Source organism: Stegostoma tigrinum, chromosome 22 (assembly GCF_030684315.1).
Source record: "Stegostoma tigrinum isolate sSteTig4 chromosome 22, sSteTig4.hap1, whole genome shotgun sequence".
Classification (NCBI taxonomy): domain Eukaryota; kingdom Metazoa; phylum Chordata; class Chondrichthyes; order Orectolobiformes; family Stegostomatidae; genus Stegostoma; species Stegostoma tigrinum.
In genome coordinates this window covers 38,831,400-38,858,987 of record NC_081375.1, presented here as the reverse complement: position 1 = coordinate 38,858,987, position 27,588 = coordinate 38,831,400, and the positions used below count along the sequence as shown (strand labels likewise).

Here is a 27,588-nt window from a genome sequence, read left to right as displayed (position 1 = left end):
GCTGACTGCACTAGTGAAAAGTGAACCAGCTTCTGGTAGGCAGCTTCAGACACAGTGATTCAGTGAACATGAAGATTTGGTCGACATAGCCTAGGGCAAACTAACAACCTACAAGTCTCACTTGTAATAATGCTCCAGAAGCCAGTTTAGTTCTGGAGAAACCAGACCATTGTGTTTGTTGACTCCAGGAAAGTGTTGTCCATCTCATTTCTCAACATCACTGAGAAGCATGGAGAACTCAGACGGCATCTATAGCAGCTAAAGTTAACCACTGTGCTCTCCAGAGCCATGGTTACATATCTAGATCTGTAAATGCAGAAGCCAGGGTTGAAAATACTTTTGAGTAACATCAGTCAAATGTTCAACACTGTAGTACGCAATTTATTTTTAGCCATGAAATCACATTAGCCGATTCTAGATTTGGACTTTGAGTCTGGTTAGAGATTAGGCTACTCACATTTGTCACTTCTTAGGCAAGGTTCTTGTCTATTTACGAAACCTGCACATTGGTTGGGAAAACGTTAACACTCCGTTACACCGTAGATGGAAGAAACCATTAGCATCACCGAGCTGAAAGTATACACGGCCTGTGAAGCATTAGTGGCACAAACTTTGGCATCAGCATCTAATATTTTGACTCAAGGGGATTGTTTACAGACTAGAATCCTTTTTCAGAGAGTTAAACACTTGAGGTGGTAACATATAAACGAAAGGACAACTTGCTGCACAGATAAGCCAGTATTATTTATTTTCATCATTATTCAAGTACATCAAACACATCTGACTGTACTTACACGTAATAAGGCATTTTTTTTGTTAGCACATCAAATACAATTCCACCACCAAACCCTTCTGCAGATTTCACTGGATGGCAGTAACACAAAGAAATCTGCTAGAGAGGTCAGTTCAAACGGGACTAGTACTATATCATGCTTCATTATACTTTACTACGTAAACAAGAACAGATTTCATCAAAGGGATAATAAATTTAGTAACCTGCGTTTCATATTAGATCAAAGGCCTATATAACCATAAGTACATCAGTTCCTTTTTTTTTGCATAGTGCCAGACTTGTTTATTCCACAGCTCCATCTAAACAGTGGTTAACTTTGGCATTGGATAGTGGTTATGAACCAAACTAGCCAGTACTGCATAATTTAACTTCTTGTAAAGTAACAAATATTTTGCTGAAAGCTGCCTTGGGGCTGATCTCTTAGGAACAAACAATACTCAATCATCTGAAGTATAACTCAGCTTTCTGGAATAGCATTCAACCATCTGCAGCAGGGCTTCTCGCTCTGCACAGTTATTTGTAGTAGTACTCAGCTATTAGAGTATTACTCCGCTAACTGTGTTTCCAGTTCTAAGTTTTGATGTTTCAATGCAGCCATTAAGCAAAAATGTTTGAAAACATCAGTGTTCTCAACTTCTCAGGCATCCCACCACCATGTGCTGTATTTTAACCAAGTTTCTTCAGGCAGTAACAGTGTTTTCAGTGAGCTACAGATGTATTGACATCTGGAACTCATGCAGCTAGTGTCTGTCTGAAAAAGATGGGTCTTGTTAGTGGACGACAAATCCGGGCAGCTATTTAGAAGGAAAAGGTAAAGCATCTTTCCTGCTACGAAAGTTGGTTTTCTTGTAAACCATTTCACATACTTTACACTTTTGTTTTTCTTATAAGATACCACTGATGTCATTATTACTGAACTTTCTAATAATTACCAATGCCACATTAGAAAGGGCGTGCAGCTTTAAAACAGCAAAGCTCATACATCATTGCATGGCTGAAAATCTTCACAATCTCAACAAAAGCCACAGACTATTTTATTTTAAGCTTGTTGAAGCGTGCACTGCCTTTTCACACCACTGACAAAACATTTAATATCCTGCTTTTTGTCAAGATCACTGGAAAAAAGAACAATTCTGAAAATGTGAAACTACTTCAATCCCTAAAAGGCTGATGAAAATGATATCATCAAAAGAGGCACAAGAAGTCAGTGAGACACAAAACCAACTTTATAGAAAGAGTCGGTCTCAATGTGCACAAGCCAAGGAAGCCAATACCCAGCTGATGGACGCCACATAAAAACTGAAATCTTGTTTGGCGGCCACCATTAGGAAGGATGCTCATGAAATGGGCACTACAGCTGTATTTAGAATATTAACCTATTTAATTGTTATTATTGCATGGTAACTGTTACTCTTTCAAAATAATGAAAAATGGTAATGAACCAAAAATACATTGTTACTTCTATGTGGAAAACATTGTTGGATTTCTTTTTAGAATAGTTCCCATTTATTTCAATTACGCGTTTTATTTGTGGTCCCTTTCTGTATTTTTATAACTGCTCTGTGGCAGAACACTGTCAATACAATGATACATTAGTGTTTTTAAAATACATTTCCAGCAACTGTACATACTTGTTAGTTCTAAACATTACATTTAGTATGCCCCACTAAAATCTTAAATTACAATTTCTAGCATGCTTTCAACAGCTAAAATTAAGCCTATCAATACTAGTTTGCTGACACCTCCAGCTATAAGTTGATGAAATGAAGAACGATAAAAATATATGGAGTGAGACCACACTCTTGCATTCGAGAAAGGGAACATGGGAAATTGGTTTTGAGGCAAAGGTTTGATTTCTGTAGCCTGGGATTGTTCTTGGTGTGGTAGTGGTGTTGGTGATATCATGCACCCAACAGATTAATTTGTTGCTGTCCAGTGCCCACTCCATTCACCAGGGAAACAGAGCTGATAGTGATTGCTATTCCCAAATGTTGGGCAAAGGGGAGCCCTCCAGACTCCATACAACAAAACCAGCCAAGTGCTGCACTTTGAAACATTACACCTTGCCACAAGTGCAACTTAACAGCCACAAAAGAAAACTTAAGTCACAGTTAGCATGACCAAGGTAGGCAGGGGAAGGAACAAATGTGAAAATGAAGAGATCACAAATCAGGAGAAAATTGGATTACAAAATGGGAAGAGAGAATGACTGTAGCCTCCTTCTGTTGGCCAGCGTCTTACTGTGGGCATTCAAATCACCTCTCACCCACTTTCTAACACCACTTTCCCTAGCTTATATTAACTTTCAAACCTCCACAATGCCAAAGAAAAACCTCCTTTCATACAGAAATATTTAGACAAAGTAAGTCCTTAGAATTAAAGCATTTATTTTACCTTCTTGCAAATAGTAACTCTCCAGTGAAAGAGATCGCTATAGGTTATCATCACAAGGAATGGTAAATACATAGCACCATTGAAAATTGTAAATGTTTTATATCTACATGAGTAAACTATTCAAACGTGTCAGCTATTAGCAATTTATTTGTACAAGCTGCACCACTTTTAAAAAACACTACTAGCTACAATTTATACATGCGCTTTGGTTAACATTCTATTCAAAATAAAATTTTATTGCAGAATTTGGCTTCAGCAAATTTTTTTAATAAACTGTTAAAAATGAATGTTCTGTAGGCACTTATAATTAACTTGCAAAATAGAGCTTCAGTCAAAAAAGCAAACAATACTATGTACATGTGTAAAAAGTGTTATAAATAGGTTTTAAACCATAGATACTATATACATCTTCAAATTAAAACAGTAATGTTTCTTTTATTCCTCTAAAGATGGCAACATTTGGATTGTCGTGATCTACGACAGCTCATTCACGCTTTCTTAGAATGACGTAGATGATTCCACTGCACAAAGCCAAAGGGAAAGCAATCCATGCCAAAATGTAGGTAAATCCGTAACTGCCACTGTAGCGCTCACCATGAATGTGTGGGTACTGCACTGTGTATATCGCTGCTCCACTCATCACACAAATACCTGCAAAGCAACACAAAGCTTTGAATTTAGAACAATCACATGGCTAAATTTGAGATTCACACTGAACACATTTGATAACAGACTGCATAAATACAAGTATCACAGTCCTGTGTAGTACTGCAGCACCCCATTGCCAGGTCCTGATTCACCACTCAATAGTACTCAGTTGACTTCAAATGAGAAGTAACTGGCTGTGGGTTCAAACTGCTTAGTTTCCTCATCAGGCAGGTTAAAATCTCCCCTTCTCCCATAGACAGGTAACAGTATTAGCTAATGGGACACTAAAGTAAATCAGTTAGGCTTTCTCTGTAAACGGGGTCCAATCACAATTCTCTAATTTGTCACTCAGTAACATACAACAAATAGAACACAGAATATTACAGCACAGTACAGGCCCTTCAGCCCTCGATGTTGTGCCCACCTGTCATACCGATCTGAAGCCCAAATATGCAGCATAGTGCAATGTTTAATTGGATTTTGAAATTACCTAAAATCCTTTAATATCAACTTGTGTAGTATGGTCTAACTGTTCTAAGCAAGACACCAAACATGAAAGTCTTCAATCAGTTTGAGAGGTACTGTTTGAAGTCATGAGACCCACACAAGAGCTGGCTGCAATTCTAGTCCTTCCAGCTAGTAAGGTAAATTAGGAACTACGTTGCTGGAAATTGCACACAGTCTAAACATAGCAGAAGGCTTACTTCAGAGTTGTCACTCCACAAAATTCCTTTAGGTCCATAAACAGACCAAAATAGTTCTCATGATAATGGGACATTGTGGGAAAGGGAAAGTAACGAAATGTTTCACATTATCGGTCTTGTACACATTAGCAAAAAACATTTATTCCACAACTTTTGCAGATTCACTATATTCTCCTGTCAAAAAAAAAATCGCAAAAAGGCTTTCTTGTGAAAATTGTTTTTAAGAGGAGAAAGGAAATACAAGAACTAAGACTCAGTTATATATAAATTCTGTTTCATAGAACATAGGACATTACAGCACAGCACAGGCCCTTCAGCCCTCGATGTTGTGCCAACCTGTCATACCGATCTCAAGCCCATCTAACCTACACTATTCCATGTACGTCCATATGCTTATCCAATGACGACTTAAATGTACCTAAAGTTGGCGAATCTACTACCGTTGCAGGCAAAGCGTTCTATTCCCTTACTACTGAGTAAAGAAACTACCTCTGACATCTGTCCTATCTTTCACCCCTCAATTTAAAGCTATGCCCCCTCGTGCTTGCCATCACCATCCTAGGAAAAAGGCTCTCCCTATCCACCCTATCTAACCCTCTGATTATTTTATATGTTTCAATTAAGTCACCTCTCAACCTTCTTCTCTCTAATGAAAACAGCCTCAAGTCCCTCAGCCTTTCCTCGTAAGACCTTCCCTCCATACCAGGCAACATCCTAGTAAATCTCCTCTGCACCCTTTCCAAAGCTTCCACATCCTTCTTATAATGCGGTGGCCAGAACTGTACGCAATACTCCAAGTGCGGCCGCACCAGAGTTTTGTACAGCTGCAGCATAACCTCTTGGTTCCGGAACTCGATCCCTCTATTAATAAAAGCTAAAACACTGTATGCCTTCTTAACAGCCCTGTCAACCTGGGTGGCAACTTTCAAGGATCTGTGTACATGGACACCGAGATCTCTCTGCTCATCTACACTACCAAGAATCTTACCATTAGCCCTGTACTTTGCCTTCCGGTTACTCCTACCAAAGTGTATCACCTCACACTTGTCGGCATTAAACTCCATTTGCCACCTCTCAGCCCAGCTCTGCAGCTTATCTATGTCTCTCTGCAAACTACAGCATCCTTTGTCACTATCCACAACTCCACCGACCTTAGTGTTGTCTGCAAATTTACTAACCCATCCTTCTACGCCCTCATCCAGGTCATTTATAAAAATGACAAACAGCAGTGGACCCAACACCGACCCTTGCGGTACACCACTAGTAACTGGTCTCCATTTCATTAGAATTTCCAACTACAAATCTGAATTTGACTGCACGACAGCTAAATCAATAACATTTCTCAAATAGGAGTGTACAAAGTTATTAATTATGCTTGCTCTGGATTCCACCAGTTCATTAATCTTGAAATAACTCTACAGAGGTTGGTATTGTATCACCAAGTCACTCTTTATTTACCACGCACAGTACTTGACACTGGTCCAGTGAGAACCTCTGACACTCCTGATCTTATCTGTCAGCCAGAGCTCTGCAGTTGGACCAGATTAATAGTCCCAATCAGAGAACTCATCTTCTGAGGTTCACCTGGCCAACCTTGTTACAATCACTATATCCCTGTCTCCAAGTCCAGGGCACGGGGCTAGTCTTCCTCTTGTAGCCTCTCCTGGGGCATTGTTGCACCAGGTCCAGTTCCTCCAACTCAGCCTCAGATAAGGGTGGGTATATAATTCGGGTCATAGCCCGCCTCTTGCACCCAGAGCATCTGGGAAGAAATTCATTCTCTTCCTCAGGCAGTAAATGCATCGGGGTTATATCACCCACCGTGACAATTGCAGACTCTGAGGTTTCTTTGATGTGAAACGGAAGGGGAGAACTCATGGGGCTTTCGGGCTGTTCTGAGGGGCCAGGGATGTTTTGCTGCTGGCGTTTGCAGCTTTCATGTGATCCACGCGCTTGCCCAAGTCCCCCTCAGCTACCCAAACTTTGTGTCACTGGACCTGAACTCAGGTCGGCCGTACCTTTTAACCATGCACGCCCATTTCCATGGTTTCCACACCAAACCTCTTCCCCTGAAGTAAACTGTCTCTCTCACTTAGTGGAATGTGGTGTCTGGCGTTGGCATTCTTAATGCCATTTCACACTCCTCCCCCGGGTCCAGGAAGGTCAGATTTAACCTGTAGTTGCACGAGGTGTGGTCTCATAATCAAATTGGAACTGGGACAGTTTGGTATCTGGAGAAGTTGTAGGCCGTCTCTCTGAGCCTGCCTTCAAAGTCTGGATTGCTCTTTCCATCAGACCATTGAATGGTATGGAACTGTCCTTCTGTACCAAATGCCATTCAACTTTAAGAAATACTTGAATCTCCTGCTGGTAAACGATGGCCAGTTATTTGTGACGAACACTCCTGGAGACTGGGCACTACAAAGGGTACTCACGGCTTTTCTATTGTTTTCCCTATGTTTGACAAATGAAATCTCTGCATGTCCAACCACTTTGAGCAGACGAAAGCAAGAACTGCAAATACTGGAAGTCAGAGTCAATACAGCGCAGAGTTGGAGGAACAGAGGAGGTCAGGAGCAGCAGGACCTGATGAAACATCTCAACCGGAAGTGCAGCTTTACTGATCCTCTGACACTGCCTGACCTACTGTGTTCCTCCAGCTCCACACTGTGTCCACTTTGAGTAGATGTCCATAATGTCAAAGCAGGCTGAGCCAGTGAAAGGGCTGTCATAGCTGACGAATGTGGCGGTGTTGCTGGCATTAGCCTACGGCCTTGTTGGCACTCCGGGCACTACCCCACCAACACTGTCCGCATCCCATCCTGGCCACCTGACATGACATCTTCATTTGGGAAACGCCTGAATGACCCTGGAGGAGTTCAGCCAGTATCTGGTGGCGACCTTTGCTTGGGGCAACACTGTTGCTCCTCGTAATGAAATGCCTTCCTGGAAAGCAATTTGCTCTCAAAAGGGTCCAGAAAGGGAATGGCCTTTTTGCTTCCCCCATTACTGGCAGCTGTTTTAGTTTTGCCAGGGTGGAATTTTGTGTCGAATATTGTCAGCAGTGACCAGATGGGTGCCCAGGAAGTTTGAAACCAGAATGGACCCTTCCAGCGGCAGCACTACCACTGGCGTATGTGCCAGTGGGAGGCATTTAAAGGCATCAGTGTTCACTACCTGGCCTCCTGCATGGTGTTTCAACCTGTAATTGAACGCAATTAGAATGAGAGCCCAGGGTGAATTCATGCTGAAGCTATTGACAGCATGGCCTAATCCTGTTGGGAGTACCCCTAGCGGGGTCATGATCTGTTACTATAACAAATTTACATCTGTGAAGGTATTAGATTAGATTTCCTACAGTATGGAAACAGGCCCTTTGGCCCAACAAGTCCACACCACCCCTTGAAGCATCCCACCCAGACCCATACCCCTGAAAACTACGGGCAATTTAGCATGGCCAATCCACCTAGCCTGCACATCTTTGGACTGTGGTAGGAAACTAGAGCACCCAGAGGAAACCCAGGCAGACACTGGGAGAATGTGCAAACTCCACACAGTCGCTCGAGGCTGGGATTGAACCCGGGTCCCTGGTGCTGTGAGGCTGCAATGGTAACCACTGAGCCACCATGCCACCCCCAAGATCAATTCTGAAAAAAATTTTGGGTGTCATTGAGAAGTGTGGAGCTGGAGGAACACTGCAAGCCAGGCAGCCCTTCTTCATTCATCATTTTCCAAGAGCATACAATCCGATTGTAAGGTGTTTTGTCCTTTTCCATTAACACTGAACAAAATTATGGAGAGAGTAATGTAATTGGTGACTGGAACAACGAGGACTTGATCATGTTTAAAATCAAACTCACCCGACTATTCACATGCGGACACTGGAGTGTGACTGTCGCGCCTATTACTGCCAGTTAGTTTCACTGGCATCAGCCCAATCTGCATCTCCTTCATTCACCTGCCACTCCCAGCTACTTTTCATTTCCTCTCAATTACATAATTCTCAGCCCACACATGACCTCACTTTCTATCCACAATTCTTCTTCATGCAGCTCTAGAAAGATTAATATGTCCTATTCCATTTATCCCCGTTTCTCTCCTCTCCTCTCCTCTTCCCCCACCCCACCCACCTGACCGCCCCCCCAACACCCCAACAAATTTTGATCTAAGGCGTGAGAAGTCAAAAGAAAGTGTTAATAGTAAAAACTCATAGAAGACAAGTGTTAGACCTCAGCTGCAGCTCAGTGTTCAATTCTGAGCACCACATTATAGTAAGCATGTGAATACTCTTGAATAGTGGACAGAAACATAAGAAAACTTCCAAGAATGAAGAAGTTCAGTTAGATATTTAACTGTTCTCCTTAGACAGAAGGTGGCCAAGGAGAAAGAAGAGATTGTCAAAGCCCTGGAGATGTTTTTTTCTTTTGTAAGTTTTGGTGGAACTTACTCACACGAAAGAAGAATGTGTTTGCATTCTGCATCGGCCAAAGTCCAGGAAACAAATGCTATTGGGCTTTCCTCACCATTGAGCCATTTGTGAGCAAACAGCAATCTGTTACTGTACAGGGAGGCATCACATGTCAGCACTAGATCTTGCTTGGGATTATTGTATGCCAACATCTTAAACAATGATAGCTGCTTCTTCACTTCCTAATGGCTACATCTTGACCATGAAGCCGTTTCCAAGGTGAACCCTTTTTCACTAACAGGTATAAAAGGTGCCAGGATGGAGGCCAGGTTACATATGAGTTTCCCATAATAATTTACCAATCCAAGGTAAGACCTAGCTCAGGTACAAACATAGAGACTATTTCCCAAGGCAGAAATGGCTAGCACGAGAGGTCATAGTTTTAAGCTGGTTGGAGGCAAGTATAGAGGGGATGTCAGAGGCGGGTTCTTTACACAGAGTTGTGAGAGCATGGAATGCGTTGCCAACTGCAGTTGTGGAAGCAAGGTCATTGGGGTCATTTAAGAGACTGCTGGACATGCATATGGTCACAGAAATTTGAGGGTGTATACATGAGGATCAATGGTCGGCACAACATTGTGGGCTGAAGGGCCTGTCCTGTGCTGTACTGTTCTATGTTCTATGTTCTAAATGTAAAAATTGCCAGGCCCGCAGCCATTAATTATCTAAAATGGCACTGTTTTATGTCAAGAACTAAATTAAACTTCCCTATCAGACATTAGTTATCCTAGCCACAGCCTACAGCACAAGCCTGGACCAAAATTACAACATACTATTATTAGATACGTAAAAATGTGCAAAATTAGGGTAAGTATACAATAGAACTGCTGCTTTCATATCAAATATAATCTAACATGGGGAGCTTCGTTCCTGGTGTATGGTTATCAAACAAGGAAAGCTCTAGAATGTGATAATGGGAACTGCAGATGCTGGAGAATCCAAGATAATAAAATGTGAGGCTGGATGAACACAGCAGGCCAAGCAGCATCTCAGGAGCACAAAAGCTGACGTTTCGGGCCTAGACCCTTCATCAGAGAGGGGGATGGGGAGAGGGAACTGGAATAAATAGGGAGAGAAGGGGAGGCGGACCGAAGATGGAGAGAAAAGAAGATAGGTGGAGAGAGTATAGGTGGGGAGGTAGGGAGGGGATAGGTCAGTCCAGGGAAGACGGGCAGGTCAAGGAGGTGCCATGAGGTTAGTAGGTAGGAGATGGAGGTGCGGCTTGGGGTGGGAGGAAGGGATGGGTGAGAGGAAGAACCGGTTAGGGAGGCAGAGACAGGTTGGACTGGTTTTGGGATGCAGTGGGGGGAGGAGACGAACTGGGCTGGTTTTGAGATGCGGTGGGGGAAGGGGAGATTTTGAAGCTGGTGAAGTCCACATTGATACCATTGGGCTGCAGGGTTCCCAAGCGGAATATGAGTTGCTGTTCCTGCAACCTTCGGGTGGCATCATTGTGGCACTGCAGGAGGCCCATGATGGACATGTCATCCAGAGAATGGGAGGGGGAGTGGAAATGGTTTGCGACTGGGAGGTGCAGTTGTTTATTGCGAACTGAGAGGAGGTGTTCTGCAAAGCGGGCCCCAAGCCTCCGCTTGGTTTCCCCAATGTAGAGGAAGCCACACCGGGTACAGTGGATGCAGTATACCACATTGGCAGATGTGCAGGTGAACCTCTGCTTAATGTGGAAAGTCATCTTGGGGCCTGGGATAGGGGTGAGGGAGGAGGTGTGGGGGCAAGTGTAGCATTTCGTGCGGTTGCAGGGGAAGGTGCCAGGTGTGGTGAGGTTGGAGGGCAGTGTGGAGCGAACAAGGGAGTCGCGGAGAGAGTGGTCTCTCCGGAAAGCAGACAAGGGTGGGGATGGAAAAATGTCTTGGGTGGTGGGGTCGGATTGTAGATGGCGGAAGTGTCGGAGGATGATGCGTTGTATCCGGAGGTTGGTGGGGTGGTGTGTGAGAACGAGGGGGATCCTCTTTGGGCAGTTGTGGCGGGGGCGGGGTGTGAGGGATGTGTTGCGGGAAATGCGGGAGACATGGTCAAGGCCGTCCCTGCCACAACCGCCGCACCTCCCAGTCGCAAACCATTTCCACTCCCCCTCCCATTCTTTAGATGACATGTCCATCATGGGCCTCCTGCAGTGCCACAATGATGCCACCCGAAGGTTGCAGGAACAGCAACTCATATTCCGCTTGGGAACCCTGCAGCCCAATGGTATCAATGTGGACTTCACCAGCTTCAAAATCTCCCCTTCCCCAAAACCAGCCCAGTTCATCCCCTCCCCCCACTGCACCACACAACCAGCCCAGCTCTTCCCCTCCACCCACTGCATCCCAAAACCAGTCCAACCTGTCTCTGCCTCCCTAACCTGTTCTTCCTCTCACCCATCCCTTCCTCCCACCCCAAGCCGCACCCCCATCTACCTACTAACCTCATCCCACCTCCTTGACCTGTCAGTCTTCCCTGGACTGACCTATCCCCTCCCTATCTCCCCACCTATACTCTCCTCTCCACCTATCTTCTTTTCTCTCCATCTTCGGTCCGCCTTCCCCTCTCCCTATTTATTCCAGAACCCTCTCCCCATCCCCGTCTCTGATGAAGGGTCTAGGCCCGAAACGTCAGCTTTTGTGCTCCTGAGATGCTGCTGGGCCTGCTGTGTTCATCCAGCCTCACATTTTATTAAGCTCTAGAATGTGTCCACTAGAGATAATACATGATTTGGATAGCAGGAGATAGGTATAGTTAAGAAAAATCGAAAACCAAGTTAGGTTCCAGGAAGATAATAGAATGTGAGGCTGGATGAACACAGCAGGCCAAGCAACATCTCAGGAGCACAAAAGCTGACGTTTCGGGCCTAGACCCTTCATCAGAGAGTCTAGGCCCGAAACGTCAGCTTTTGTGCTCCTGAGATGCTGCTTGGCCTGCTGTGTTCATCCAGCCTCACATTTTATTATCTTGGAATCTCCAGCATCTGCAGTTCCCATTATCTCTGATACTAGGTTCCAAGAAGGTTTTCTTTACAGAATCAAGCAGATCAGACACTTGGGAGCGTAGGAGCAGTTGTAGGCCAAGTGATCATTTCAAACCTAGGTGTTGCCTCCTCCAGTTTTGTCTATCTGCACATACCCTCCGCCCCCTACCTCATAATCCTTAATTTCCTTATCAAACAAAAGTCCAATTTAGGCTTCATAAATTAAAAGCCTTACCATCAATTCTCTTCTGGGGAAGAGAATTCCATTTACTAATAACTCACAGAAAAACAAGGCCTCTTGATCTTGGGACTTGAAAAGGAGACCTCCTAATCTTCAACTCCATCTCCCTGGTTTTAGTCTTCCCCACAAGTGGAAACATCCTCCAGGTATCCACCCTATTCTGATCTGTCAAGATCTTACACATTTTGGTAAAATCAGCTTTCATTCTTCAAAACTCCAATGCGTACGGACCTAGCCTGCCCTTCAGTTCTTCATGAAATAGGCATTTTATCTCAGGAATGAGTTGAGTGAACATTCCCTGAAATATTTCCAAAGCAATAATTTTTCAAACAAGCAGATCCAAACTGTACACAGTACTCCACATGTAAAATCCCTCCAGCAGGACAGCTTCTGATCTACATTCTATTTCACTTGCAATAAACAGCAACATTTCATTTTTCTTCTGAATTACTTGCTGCTTTGCAAAGCTTTCTTCTCTTGACAACTTACTTTCTCATCTATACAAAGGGCCATCAGCAAAGTCAGCCACCAACCAGTTACCTTATTTGAATCTTTGGCATTGACTGTAAACAATTGAGGACATCACACTGATTCCTGTAGCAGTCCGATAGCAATAGTTTATCAGCCCAAGAAACTCCCACTTATTCCTATTCTCTACTTCTCTTAACTAAGAAATCTTTAAATCTATGCTAAAATGCTACCCCACATCACGTGCTTTCTCATATAACAAACTTTGTTGTAACATCTTATCAAATGCCGTCAAAAATCCAAGTGAACCACATCTAACGGTTAGTTTCTATCCACCACAGATGTTATTTTATCAAAATACTCCTTCATTAAGTATCATTCCCTTTTATCAAAGCCATGTTGTGCCAACCTGATAAAATAGTGATTTTAACATACAGCAATATCCTCAATAATGGAGTCAAGGATTTTCACTGTGACACGCTAACTGCCCTATGATTTCCTGCCTGTCTGCTCTTCCCCACCCACCCTTTCTTTAATTAAAAAAACGTGTGCGTGAGAAAGAGAGAGCATGTGTTAGGGTTGTCACGAGGGTGGGGTGGGGGGGTGGGAAGCAATGCAGAATCACACCAGTGTGGGTTCAATTCCAGCACCAGCTGAAATTGCTATGAAGGACTTTCCTTCTCAAACCATCCCCTTGCCTCAACTGTAGTGACTCTCATTTTAAACCAATAATGAAAGCAGCCCTATGGTATAGTAAGACTATGACGACACCACATTTGCCAATTTCTAATACTCTGGGATCCTTCACGTATCTAAGGAATTCTGGAAGATAAAGCACTATTTTATACCATCAGAGTCACCAATTAAGATCCTAGAATGCAGGACGTCAACAGGAACTTATCAGACTTTACATTCAACAGTTTTTTTAAGCACTTTCTTCCCCCTGGTAATGGTGATTATTTCCATCCTCTATAACCTGTATTTTCCACTGCTTTTGGAAAACTTTTGACATCTTCTACAGTAAAGGCAGACTACTTTTTCTGCCATTTCCTCATTTTCATCATTAGTTCCCCAGGATCTCTCTAGAAGACAAACACTAACTATATTCAAACATTTTTCCTATTCAATGTTAAGATGCAGGGATAACAAGACAAACCAAATAAGTTTCGGGTCACCGGACCCAAAATGTTAACTCCGTTTTTTTTCCTTCACAGATGCTGCCAGAACTGCTGAGCTTTTTCAGCAACTTTGTTTTTGTTTCGCCTCCCTATCATTGTTTCAATTTCACTGTGTGGCTAATCCATTCAATGAACTTCTAAAGTGCTGAGTTGTTCCGAACCAGATTTCACAAATAAGAGATCTTGGACATCAAATTTATAAATAAATTGCTTTTACAGTTCTAATGTAACTTTCGCAGAACACAAATAAACTACAAAGGTACTCGAAGTAATATTGATGATCTAAGCCAAATCTTAACATGAATCTGCACTCTCACACCAACAGACAGACTTAGTTAAGGGATAAATTAAGAAAGAAAAGAACTGTAATTCCATCAGAGATAATGGGAACTGCAGATGCCGGAGAATCCAAGATAACAAAAAAGTGAGGGGCTGGATGAACACAGCAGGCCAAGCAGCATCTTAGGAGCACAAAAGCTGACGTTTCAGGCATAGACCTTCATCAGAAAAGGGGGATGGGGAGAGGATTCTGAAATAAATAGGGAGAGAGGGGGAGGCGGCCTGAAGATGGATCAGTGGGAGAAAGATCCCCTGAGGTTGGTCCGGAGGGAGGAGGGTACCTTCTTCAGGTTAGGCATCCTGGAAGAGGCTTCGCAGTGAGGTTAAAATTGTGATCAGAGATAAGGGGAACTGCAGAAACCTGAAGAAGGTACCCTCCTCCCTCCGGACCAACCTCAGGGGATCTTTCTCCCACTGATCCATCTTCAGGCCGCCTCCCTCTCTCTCCCAATTTATTTCAGAATCCTCTCCCCATCCCCCTTTTCTGATGAAGGGTCTCGGCCCGAAACGTCAGCTCTTGTGTTCCTAAGATGCTGCGCGGCCTGCTGTGCTCATCCAGCCCCACACTAATTCCATACTCATTTTAGTGATGAATGTCAGATTTTCATGACTTTTTTTTGACAATGAGTTATAAAGTATAGGCACATAGGATTCTACATCTTGCTTTAAATTCTGAAGTCACCAGTGAACACAAACTGCTCCTGTCGACCTCCGGAGACAACTTATTTCTTACTGACTGGGTCCTTTTCTCAGAACTTTCAACTGGTCAATAACTGGAGGGCAAAACCAAAAACCAAAATCTTAAGGCAGTCCAGCAGCTTCCAAAGCAAAACTGTTTCCTGCCCAAAACCCAGTTCGAGCAGTTCACTTTGTTTACTCTTTCTTTTTCAACACTGTGGTGGCCAGCCAACCAGTGAGTCATCCTTTGATTGATCAATACAACATCCAACCAGCTGCCAGCCTATTAGAATAATATTTCAGTGATGAATAATCTGCAGCGTCCTTAGAGCTGTTACTAACCTGCATTCAGTCCAGTTCCCAACAGCAAACATCAGTTGTTTGCTCCCTCCTTCTTTTAAAAAAACACGTTGCTCTTCAAAATTCAATTCTCAAATGCAACTCCATTCCAAGTCAAAAATAAGAAAATTTAGTGAAGGTCTCAAATTCAAATATTTGCAAAATTCTCACAATGTTTTTATGTTATTATCTAGTTTTCTTCTACTTTGATTCCTATTTTATCTTTTCAGTCATGTTCCTCAAAATCTGCCCAGTCTTCTGACCTACCATCAATTTTGTAATTTTATGCACTGTACCCACAGACCTTCTCAAAACGTCTCTCTCACTGGAATAAATCTTTGCTGAGAATCTCTTTAAAAATGTCTGCTTCTGCAGTTCTAATATCCTACCTTTCAAACCTTGCTTCCTACATTATATTAGCCATTTCCTCAATTACCTTGATTTTGTTCTTACAGACTTATATTTCTCATTTTCAATCTGAACATGAAATTCTACTGTGTTGTGATCACTGTTACCTAAAGGTTCCTTTACCACTTGCTGCAATCATTCTCAAAAACTGAATAAATTCCTCACTTCAGGCATCCAAACGAGGTGCAGAGGGTTCTGTGATGTTTTGGCACAGTCACTATGCATTGTTGAATGGACTGGGATCTCGTTTGAAAGTTAACAGATCAATTTTCTAGATGTTTTCCCTGACATTAGGTGGAGTACTATGCTTAGCACTGAAATTACACAACTGCCAGTGGGTGATAACACGTGCGACAATGTTCTCAATACCATTATGATTGTGATGTATAGAAGTCAATGAACTTGCTATTTTTGTCACTTCCATTTTGTTGACCTGTTAGTAGAAGGTTCCTCTCCAGCAAATTGGCCAGTCATGTCAAGACCAAGAGAGACATTTGTATAACTTTAGAGGCTGTCGATGTTGACAACAGCCAAAACATTCCAGTTAAACCAGTTCCACTGCACTAACATTGAAGGAAACCTTCCACACTGATCACATCACATTGCTACGACAGCTTTCAACAATAAGTCTCTCCGATTACCTCGACCAAAGGAAGCTGACGAGAATGGAAACTGAAGTTTAGAAAAGTGGATGGGAGCAAGTCAGGAGCGCTGTGTCAGTCCACACAATTTACAATTCTCAAGTTGTAGTAATTCATCAATCAGCCAACTCAAACTCAGAAGAAATAATGATTAATGTTCAAACACAAAAAATAAACGGATGATTCAATTATTCACCATCATTACGTAGACGTGTGAAGAGATGTCAATTTTTAAACTTACCTGCGAGTAGCTGGAAGATTCCAGTGATGTAAAAGCGGCCACCTTTCTGGAGGGTGAACAACTGGCAGAAGAATAAAATCAGCGACAAAAAGCTAAAGATGATGGACAGAATCATCATAGCCTGAACAGCTTGCAGCCATTCTGAAAACAGGACAAGAGAAAAACTGTTAATTACAGTGATAAGTCATCAAAATTGACTTCCTATAGTTTTGCTCCCTTTCGCTGGCCGGTTCTGCAAATACTCTACCGAATACAACTATCAATTTAAACTAGAAGGATAAATATCAATACAGTAAGATGCAATAAGACAGCTAGAATCAATACAAATGATGCTATAAACTACAACTGGACACGGTATCTTTCAAACACTGTCAGTGGTCATTAATTGAGCTTCTGAGAGATTAAATGTCAAGCAATCCATGTTGAACACCTTTGTTATTTGTAATCTTATGATCAAGTGATGGCCTGGAGGTCAGGTAATTAAATATAGAAAGGCGATTTTTCCTGACCTTTACTCTGGCAGAAAATGCTCTGTTTTCCAGGTGCAAAGGTCAAGACAAATCCTGGATCCCTGCTTCTTCCTCAATGCCTCAACACATTTGAAATTCTGACAGAGAGCTGAAATTGTGGGCTTGGCTCACTGTAAATATAGACCAGGTGCAAACACCCCAGTGTGATTTTTTAAAAAATTGGTGCTAACTTCCTATTTTATGTTCCTTTACAGGTACTTATTGTGTCCCCTAAAACTGGGGCACTAAAAAAAGGTAATTTGGCCTCCCCACACCACTGCTGCTGTTAGATAGGGATTGGTGACTACAACATAGGTACTTTTTCCAAAACAAACTTGGATTCAGGTAACATTTTTCATAGGCTCAGGACATTCTAAAGCTTCATTCAGGTAAGCTTAAATGTCATTTAACTGCTTCAAAAGTTAAAAAACCGTTGCAGCAAATTTGCAGATGTTTAATGCACAGCATGATCATGAAATAAATAATCGGATAATCTAACTGAAGGATAAATATTGGCAATGACATCAGTGGAACCACTTTGCTTTTCTTAAAATTGAAGCAAAATATTTCATGGTACTATCTGAGTGGGCAGAAAATGTCCCTTTGCAATATTATGTCCAAGAGACAATACTAAAGCAGGCTTTCCAGTGAGATCACCCTGGATCACTGACATGGTATTTGAACTCCTGGCTTTAACTGACATAGGGTTGACGGTTGTGCCAATGGGCCAAGGCTGGCACTTGTCCAACTGTGACAGGTCATGCCAGGTGGGGGGGAAGAGGTGGCTGGTATTGTTCTCCAAGATTTTTAGTGAGGTGGAGGCTAAAAACTTGCATGAAGTTGCATTAGAACAGGTTTTCATCCTCATATTCCTACTGTGCAGAGCTGAGTGTTAGATGCACCATAATTTTGTAGAGGTCTTGGATTACAGACTTCAGCTTCAGGATGAAAAGCAAAAATCAAAAATGCTAACAAAATACTGCAGTGAAACTGCTCATCAGCTTAAAAAAAAGCCATTTCTGACCAAATGAGTCATGTGTTTAATTTCTGTGCCTGCAGCAAAATTATTAGCGCTCGGACTACAGTCCTGAGATTCTGTAATAGCTTGGAAGCAGATAAAGTGCTTGTTTGCCAACAGAATACTTTCTGCAAATTGGAACTTGTTTTCCAAAAATCATTTCATCAGATGTAGATTTCAGGGCGTGCTCACAAAGTATTAAAAGCATGATCTTCATGTGTGGTAATCAGTGGTACATAGAAAGCAGGAATATTAGAAAAATGAAGGAGATCTATTGATCAGGCTCCCAAAAAAAAAGGCAGCAATGTACCAGTTTAATTCTGATGAGTGGGTTAGCTAGTGTTATGTTCCCCCCTTCTCTCTTTAAAGTCAGAAGTCACAACACCAGTTAATAGTCGAAGACGTTTACTTGAAATCACAAGCTTTCGGAGTGTTGCTCCTTTGACTGCCCCAGCTCAACACAGACATCTCCACATCTTCTTCTCTCTCTAGGCACTGATGAAGCCATTGTCCTTAAATCAGCACCTTCTGTTTAGTGTTTCCAGTGCTTGAAATTTCTTCTTAGTTAGATAGGCTATTACAACTTCAAAGATTCACAAAAGCTTCTCTTTTTTAAAAGGTCACAGCAGATTCCCACTTCCACCTCCGATTGTGCCAGCCTACTCCCTACAATAGCTGGAACGGTCACAGTACCTCCCACTATCCTGCAGAATGGCATGCAATACTTCTATTATCCATGTAAATAGTAGGCAGGCAATGGAATCCTGTTGCCTGCAGACAAGTTACATTTAGAATTTACATTAAAACTGCAGACAATTACCTATATGAAGATTTGCTCACAGCAGAACATTTGCATTGATATGCAAATCTTCAGGTTTGCCACACTACCTAAAAGCATTTAGCATTTAAGCACGACTTAAAGTTTTCCTGATTTACCCCTGCTTTTCTCATTTCAATTTGAATACTGTTCTACACTGTAATAGAGCTCTCATCACTGTTCATTGATACTTCCAAGACTAATGCTCATTGTAAAACTAGACAGAAAACACCATCTTCTTTTAAATTTGCAAGTGAAGATGTAAATTACACAAGAAAAATATTCTGAGTGTGGCACACTTCAAGCCCATTTTCTTGGTTTGGAATGATGGTTGTAACAGTGAATTTAGTGCATTCATATGTTACGAAATTTGATGAAGCAACTTGAGAAGGAAAATGAAATTGTAATCTGCTCAGTCATCTACTTTCAAAAAAAACCCAGTAGAGAATTTCAGCTGGACCCCAGCTGAACATCTCTTGTTTTCCATTAGAGGTTTGATGATGAAACTGTAAACTCTGATCCTCTGACCAAGACAGCTAATCTAGGAATATTGTTCCTTCATGGCTAGCAAATATCCAAGAGTAAGCCTTTTTTTAAAAAATCATAAGTATAACCAGTACCGACCAAAATCCCAACCTCCACACTGTTTAGTTGCTGCGCTGTTCATAAAACAGAATCACATCCATTTCCTCTAAATGAAAGTGTCAAAGAAATTCTGATTCCTATTTCATCTAGTTCAAACCACTTTCTTTGTTATTCTGTGTTATATTCCGCCTTTGAATCAAAAGGAAATATTGATACATTCATTTTTGAGGCTACATTGCAATGAAGTGCCTACTTCCAAATTTGTCTCTAACCACGTTTTTAAAAAAAATCTGTTTTTGAAAATATTAATTTCACTTATCCAACTTTCCTTGCTCCAGATTAATTTCTGTTTAGAGATTTTGCTGTGCTTAAAGAAATTAATTAAATGTGTGGATAAAGAATTGTTGAGAAATTATGCAAAATACCTGGAGTATTGTGACTTATTTCTCTAATTAAATAATACTGATTACAATAGCTTTTGAAACAAATTTGAAATTCCATGGTTCATTTTCAGATCATATGATTGGGACATGACTGTATAATTAAATGGCTGTTGCGAAAAAATTATTTAACACAAAATACATTTGCCACTTTCTCAAACAGTAAATCAAACCAAAAACATTTAATGTTGGACAATCCCCATCCTTTAAGTTGAATGGACCAAGTATACTTGATTCAATATCCTATAGAACGGGACTGAAATCAGGTTCAAATAATTTAGCTTCCACAACCCCCAACTCTGCAAAATAGCCAGTGATATTAAAATAAATTAGATTTGAATTTACAACAAATTAAGTACTTGAAAAGCAATTATTGTTGTATGGGAGGAAACTGACAGCCACAAGGCAAAGCAACCCTTATTTCAGTGATGGAGAGTGTAAGTAATTATGATTTCCTGCTCTTATGTTTGAGGTATTTGAAAATGCCACAGAAATCTTTTACATCAACTTTTACCAATACATGGAGGAAACTTTCATCCGCTGGCAAGCTTTTTTCTACATTCTCCTTTCTCCAAATTCCAATAGCCAAACCATAAAAGTAATATACAAATCAACTTCCACTCCATAATTTCACACCAGTAATGTGAAGAATTCAGAAAAATGTGCAAACACTCCCCAAAACTCTGAATTTGTAAAAGAATTTGAACCTATAAAACTGACTGCATCATTACCTGAGTGGAGAAATATTTAATTATATAGTCAAGGTTAAATGACAGACCCAACATGTTAGAGAAAAGATTATTTCAATCTGAGTGGACTTGAATGGATATGGAATTTCTGCCTACGTTGCGCAATTAATGACCGATCCCAGCCCAGACCCCTGCTGAAAAATGCTGATTCTGCAGCAGGAGATGTTGCCAAGATTTTACTCTGGCCCTTTCCAGTGTAATTCTGTAGCTGGTCCACTAGGTGCTCCCAGACTACGCAGCTCCCAGGACCTCGCCCACATTTATGCACTTTAAATGAGAGAAACGTTCGGAGAAACATTGCTCTCAGAGCATGCTGGTGAATGGAAACGATCCGTGCATTCCTTGCTGTGTCAGCAAACTTTGCTAAAATGATCAACTTACTCTAAAGTAGCAAACTGTAAATGGGGGGCCGGGGGAGAACGAGGAGGAAGGGGAAAATACTCACCGTTCGTGGTATATGTCTCGCAAGTCCAGAACTCCAGCCATGTACAATTCTGCCAGATATCTAGACTATGAAAATCACTGAAGTACCACCAAGACTACGAGAGAAACAAACATTAAACAAATTGTTTACAACAGGTGAAACTCTATTGTCAATTCAATGATAAGAAAAATCAATAAAATTTAACTGTAAAATTATGTGAAATCAACATCTGGAAACCCAATTAAACTTCAAGCGATTTTGTTTTCAAAAGCGACTGTTATATACAACAGCGGTCCATTCATTCCAAACCGCGTCAATATCCTTGCAACAAACAATCTAGACATCTACGTAAAATACCCCTGTCGTTGACTCTTAACAACAATTGCACGCATCACTTTACAGAAACGAAAACAATTTACTTGGTGCTAAAAACAAAATCGAATCAAGCAACGTTCGAGCCAGTTTAAAAGTAACACATTCCAAAATTAAAGCCAGAATTGAACCTGGCAGAATTATTATAGGGCTAAATAATGAAACATTGATGGAAAAGTAGGGGATCCAAGATGCATTTTTTTCTTCCATAAGAAGGTACATCTGTCAATCTAAGCCCAGGGATGTATTTATTTTTGCTTAAACAGCCTGTTGTACTCACATTAACAACTGTAGAGATGAGAAGCAACACCAGGACGGCCAGATGCAGCACAATGATACCCGTCAACAAGACGATCATTTTGCAGGCTTTATTTTCCAAGTTTGGAAACTTCAAGAGAGAGAAAGGAGGAGGTTAAGTTGCCTGTGAACTGCTTGGGAAGAAGTGCGACGATCTCCGGCGCTTTCTCCACACTGCAGTGATCTTATTAAACTCAGGGCGTGTCTGTAAACGCGGGGTAACAGGAAAGCGCCGGCAGAAGGCGCCCTCCCCCCAGATACTATGCACAGCGAATGAATGACCGGCGCCACCTGAGTTCCTTCATTTTATGCTTGCCTCTCTGATTCCTGCCCCCACTGCGGCAAATCCTTCGTGAACCATGATCATTTTGTTTTTTTTCCTTTGCCCTCCACGTGCAATAAGCCAAACGCAAAGTGAAGACTGTGATTGCAGAGAGGAGGGTTATCAGAATTAAACTGAGCAGCCAACGTAACTTGCAAATTTTCTTATTTACCCATTTCCACGTTTAATGTTTCAGATCATGAATTTTCCTTTCCCTGGTTGCGATACCAAATATCGGAGTTTTTGAGGAAAACATGCAACACCCTGGAACCATCTTAAAAGATAATCATTATCCTGCAACTTTTTGTTTATTGAAGCTGCAGCGCACTTTTTGTTTAAAAGATTCAATTTTGAACGGAGATTTGTTTAAAATTTAACGTTAGTGAATTAAGCAACCCAAAGGGTACATACACATGAAGAGGCTTTGCAAATAGTCAGCTGGCTCAGGGGCAGGATGGTTCACTGTGCATTCAGTATTAGTGACGGGGCAGATGGAAATGGGATTCTCCGCAATGCGAGTATCAGCAGCCCATATTTTTTTCCTCTCTCTCATTAATCTCAAACCCAGTCTGCCGTTCACAAAGGCACCATTGACTGGAGCAGCAACGCGTTTTTTTTGACACCCGACATTTGGTATAGATTAAAACAGTCTCGGCATCCAAACTAAGTATAGAGAGAGTCAAACTCAACAGAAACATTTCAACTCCAACCACCCACCTCCTCTCCAATCAGTGGCCATCTAAAATAAATCATTGATTTATAAAACGGAGCAAGCCACCCAAGTTCGTTAAAGTTAGGATATGTGGTTACACTAAACAGCAACATCTGGGAGACTGTTTCAGATTACACTTGGTGCCGGGACACAGTATCGTCCTGAAATGGCCATGTACTCACATTATAAAAACAAGGCTATGCGGACAAATTATTTTCAGATAAGCAAACAGGGATTTTGCAAGGAGACAGTTCGGATTCCTCTAGCTCCTCTCCTCCTGTCGAACTGCAAAAGGCGCCAAAGTGCCATCAACACCTCGCGGAAATTTTAAAAATAAACCTTTCCCCGATCTTGCAAACCTGTATATTTTCCTTCTCGTTTTGAGATGCATTGTAAATTTAAAAGGATCCCCCAATCTTTTTTTAAAAATCGACTTTTACATAGTAGTAAATGGTGGGCCTCTCTGGGAATCTCCTTTCCCATGTAAACATGGCACCGCTCAGCCGCAACTTCTGACAAGTTGCGCTGCTCCGTCAAATTTCAGAACATTTAGCTTGAAACCAAAAAAAGACAAACCCTTCAGTCATTTGGAAACAAAAGAAAAACAGAAAAGCTGAGCTCCAACTTACTCGAGCAAGATATCCTTTACAAATCGATCTGGAATACCGAAAGAGAGAGACACACACAGAGGAGAACTTGACACTAACAGCAAAGTCCCGACAGAGAAACTTCAACTACTAAAGGGTCTGCTTTAGTAGAAAGACCAACGCCCTCATTACGCGCAGCGCTGGGGTGTGGCCGCTGTCATTCGGCCGGGGTGGGGACTGGACAAGGCTGTCAGAAGTTAACAGGCAGCGCCAATCCGCTGCTAGTCTGTCGCCAAAGCCCACACAGGCGGCTGGGGGATGGCGGGGGATAATTGAATCTCCCAGCATTGCGGGTACCGACCGAGCGCCGCCTCTTCGTAAACCCAGCCCCAAGGTCGCTGCCTGCGGGACGGCGGACTGCAAAGTTCCTGCAGCAGCACCTTCCTTACGGCACGTTTACGCCTGGGGTCGTATTGAGCACTTATTTGTACGGGCATTTCTGCAAGAAAAATAATTTTTAGACCTTTCCGCATCCAGAAACTTTTTTTTTGCCCATATTGAATAGTTATACCTAGCTTGTGATTTTTCGATGGGTTCGTTTGTACTCGAGTTGCAAATTAAAAATACGGTTAAGCACTTGCGGAATTATTCCCTTTTCTTGAAACGTGAATGATCCAGTGATCACCTGCATTCTGGGGAGCTGAGAAAGGGTTGGGGTAATTGATCACTGCAGTGAAGGAAGGTCACTGTGATTTCTCTCCACAGACGCTGCCAGATCTACTGAGATTTCTATCCCCAGCAATTTCTTGCGGGGGGGGGGGGTGTTGTTTTGTAACTGTATCATTGAGTTTTCCAGCCTTACGGTTTGCGGGAGGCACTCCGCTCAGTTCCTCCGACGAGGAGACACACTTCATCCGCCGTGAGTCAGCTCGAAAGGCGCTGTCCGTATTTCAGTGACTCAGTTCGACTGGATCGCGGTTGGCTTTCTGTCATTCTCTCGATGGTAATTGTTTATAGATACAGAGGGAAACGAGATAACACAAGCTGGGGACTCCAAGGGAAGTCATACTGGTCTAAGCAGTGAATGAAGTATAATTCCGTCATTGGAACTCCCCATTTCTAAGAACCGGTTCCGTGCAACAAATTGACATCCATTTATTGCTTTTAGCCTGCCCACGCCTACACAATAACAATTAGAGCTCAAAACTGATTCATTCCGTGAAGAGACTTTGGATTCTGAATAACATTTTACGTAAATGCGAGTATTATTGACACCGACTGACCTTCCGTGGTATTGCTCATAGCCTGAGATCTGTAATTCTCTTGTGATGTCCTGTTTGACTTTACCTCCATTTTCATAACCATTTAATAAGGTGACCCCATGTGCTGAAACTTACAACATAGCACATCAAACATTGCAGTGCAGTACAAGCCCTTCGGCCCTCGATGTTGCGCCAACCTGTGAAACCAATCTGAAGCCCATCTAACCTACACTATTCCATTATCATCCATATGTTTATCCAATGACCATTTAAATGCCCTTAAATTTGGTGAGTCTACTACTGTTGCAGGCAGGGCATTCCATTCCCTTACTACTCTCTGAGTAAAGAACCTACCTCTGACATCTGTCCTATATCTATCACCCCTCAATTTAAATCTATGCCCCCTCGTGATAGCCATCACCATCCAAGGAAAAAGGCTCTCACTGTCCACCCTATCTAATCCTCTGATCACCTTGCATGTCTCTATTAAGTCACCTCTTAATCTTCTTCTCTCTAATGAAAATAGCCTCAAGTCCCTCAGCCTTTCCTCATAAGACCTTCCCTCCATACCAGGCAACATTCTAGTAAATCTCCTCTGCACCCTTTCCAAAGCTTCCACATCCTTCCTGTAATGTGGCGACCAGAACTGTACGCAATACTCCAAGTGCGGCTGCACCAGAGTTTTGTACAGCTGCAACATGACCTCATGGCTCCGAAACACAATCCCTCTGACGATAAAACCTAACACACCATATACCACCTTAACAACCCTATCAACCTGGGTGGCAACTTTCATGCACAGGGACACCAAGATCTCTCTGCTCATCCACACTACCAAGAATCTTACCATTAGCCCAGTACTCTGTATTCCTGTTAATCCTTTCAAAGTAAACCACCTCACACTTATCTGCATTAAACTCCATTTTCCACCTCTCAGCCAAGCTCTGCAGCTTATCTATCTCCCTCTGTAACCTGCAACATCCTTCCACACTATCCATAACTCCACTGACTTTAGTGTCATCCACAAATTTACTAACCCAGCCTTCTACGCCCTCATCCAAGTCATTTATCAAAATGACAAATAGCAGTGGCACTAAAACAGACCCTTGCAGTACACAACTAGTAACTGAACTCCAGGATAAACATTTCCCATCAACCACACCTTCTGTCTTCTTATAGAAAGCCAGTTTCTGATCCAAACTGCTATATCACCCTCAATCCCATGCCTCCATATTTTCTGCAATAATACTGTGGGGAACTTTATCAAACGCTTTACTGATATCCATATACACCACATCAACCACTTTATCCTCATCCACCTGTTCTTGCCAAATCGACTCACAATTGCCTTTGCCCCAGCTATAACTCTTGCCCTGTGGTATACACACCTGTCCCTTTCAATCGCCAAAGTAAACATAGCCGAATTGTGGTCAGCATCACCAAAGTGCTCACCTACCTCCAAATCCAACACCTGGCCTTGTTCATTACCCATTACCAAGAGGCCTCGCCTCTTGTTGGCCTATCTACACACTGTGCCAGGAAATCCTCCTGCACACATTCGACAAAATCTGGCCCATCTAAAGTACACAAACTATAGCTTTTCCAGTCAACATTTGGAAAGTTAAAGTCCCCCATAATAACTACCCTGTTACTTTCGCTCCTGTCCAGAATCATCTTTGCAATCCTTTCCTCTACATCTCTGGAACTTTTCGGAGGCCTATGGAAAACTCCCAACAGGGTGACATCTCCTTTCCTGTTTTTAACCTCAGCTCACACTACCTCAGTAGACAAGTCCTCATCAAACATCCTTTCTGCCACCATAATACTGTCCTCGACGAACAGTGCCACATCTCTCCCTCTTTTACCATCTTCCCTGATCTTACTGAAACATCTAAACCCCAGAACCTGCAACAACCATTCCCTGTCCCTGCTCTATCCATGTTTCCAAAATGACCACAACATCGAAGACCCAGGTACCAACCCACGTGTATGTGCAGGAGTAACAAGCAGGTTCAAGAAACTTCAGGGGGTTCAAAGTCACTTAGAGTTTGCGGAATTCATGGAAACAGATCCTTTGGTCCAACCAGTCCATGCAGAACATACTCCAAAACTAAACTAGTCACCCTCCTGCTCCAGGCCCATATGCCTCCAAATCTTTACTATTCATGTACTTATCAAAATGTCATTCAAGCATTGTAATTATATCCACATCCACCATTTCCTCAGGAATTTCATTCCATACGCGAACCACCCTTTGCATAAAACATTTGCCCCTCATGGCTTTTTTAAACCTCTCTTCTGTTGCCTTAAAAATACACCCCCTAGTCTTGAAATTCCCCATCCTATAGAAAAGACAATTTCCCCATCCCATGGAAAAGACAATTAACTCTATCTAGACTCTCATTATTTTATAAACTTCCATAAGGTCACCTCTCAACCTTCTATGCTCCAGTGAAAAAAGTCCCAGCCAATCCAGCCTTTCTTTAGAACTCAAACTTCTATACCTGGCAACATGCTGGTAAATCATGTTTGAACCCTCCCCGGCTTAATAGTATCCTTCCTAAAATCGGGTGACCAGAACCAGACACAGTATTCCAATAGAGGCCTCGCCAATGTCCTGTACCACCCCAACATGACTTCCCAAGTCCCATACTCAAAGGACTAAGACAAAATGAAGGCAAGATAGTTCCCCAGAAAGAAGTTAGAGGGCTAAAGAACCTGCTCTGACTGCTGGCGCACTATGAAACTGAACCTCCTGACTCAGCTCTGACACCTTGACTTGTGACCAGACACAATCTATGCTCCTACCCCCATCACTTCCTCCCGACAACCCAAAACCACATGCCTCCTCAACTGAACCAACCTTCAGCAACTCCCAAACCCAGAACCATCTGCAACTCACCCTCATCAACCTCACCAATCTCCCCTTTGACTCAATCCCACCATCCAAAATCCCAGACTCACCTTATCACCTCACCCACTTGCCTGC

At 42.3% G+C, this 27,588-nt stretch overlaps 1 protein-coding gene across 1 annotated transcript; it reads right to left on the bottom strand.

Moving 5' to 3' along the window:
- Positions 1-725: 725 nt before the first annotated feature.
- Positions 726-23,530, bottom strand: pmp22b (peripheral myelin protein 22b). Its single transcript, XM_048555366.2, has 5 exons — positions 23,380-23,530; positions 21,700-21,807; positions 21,069-21,162; positions 16,506-16,646; positions 726-3,838 (listed from the first exon to the last, which is right to left on the bottom strand). The coding sequence occupies exons 2-5, from the start codon at positions 21,775-21,777 to the stop codon at positions 3,672-3,674; spliced, it is 480 nt and encodes a 159-aa protein (XP_048411323.1). The 5' UTR covers positions 21,778-21,807; positions 23,380-23,530; the 3' UTR covers positions 726-3,671.
- Positions 23,531-27,588: the final 4,058 nt, after the last annotated feature.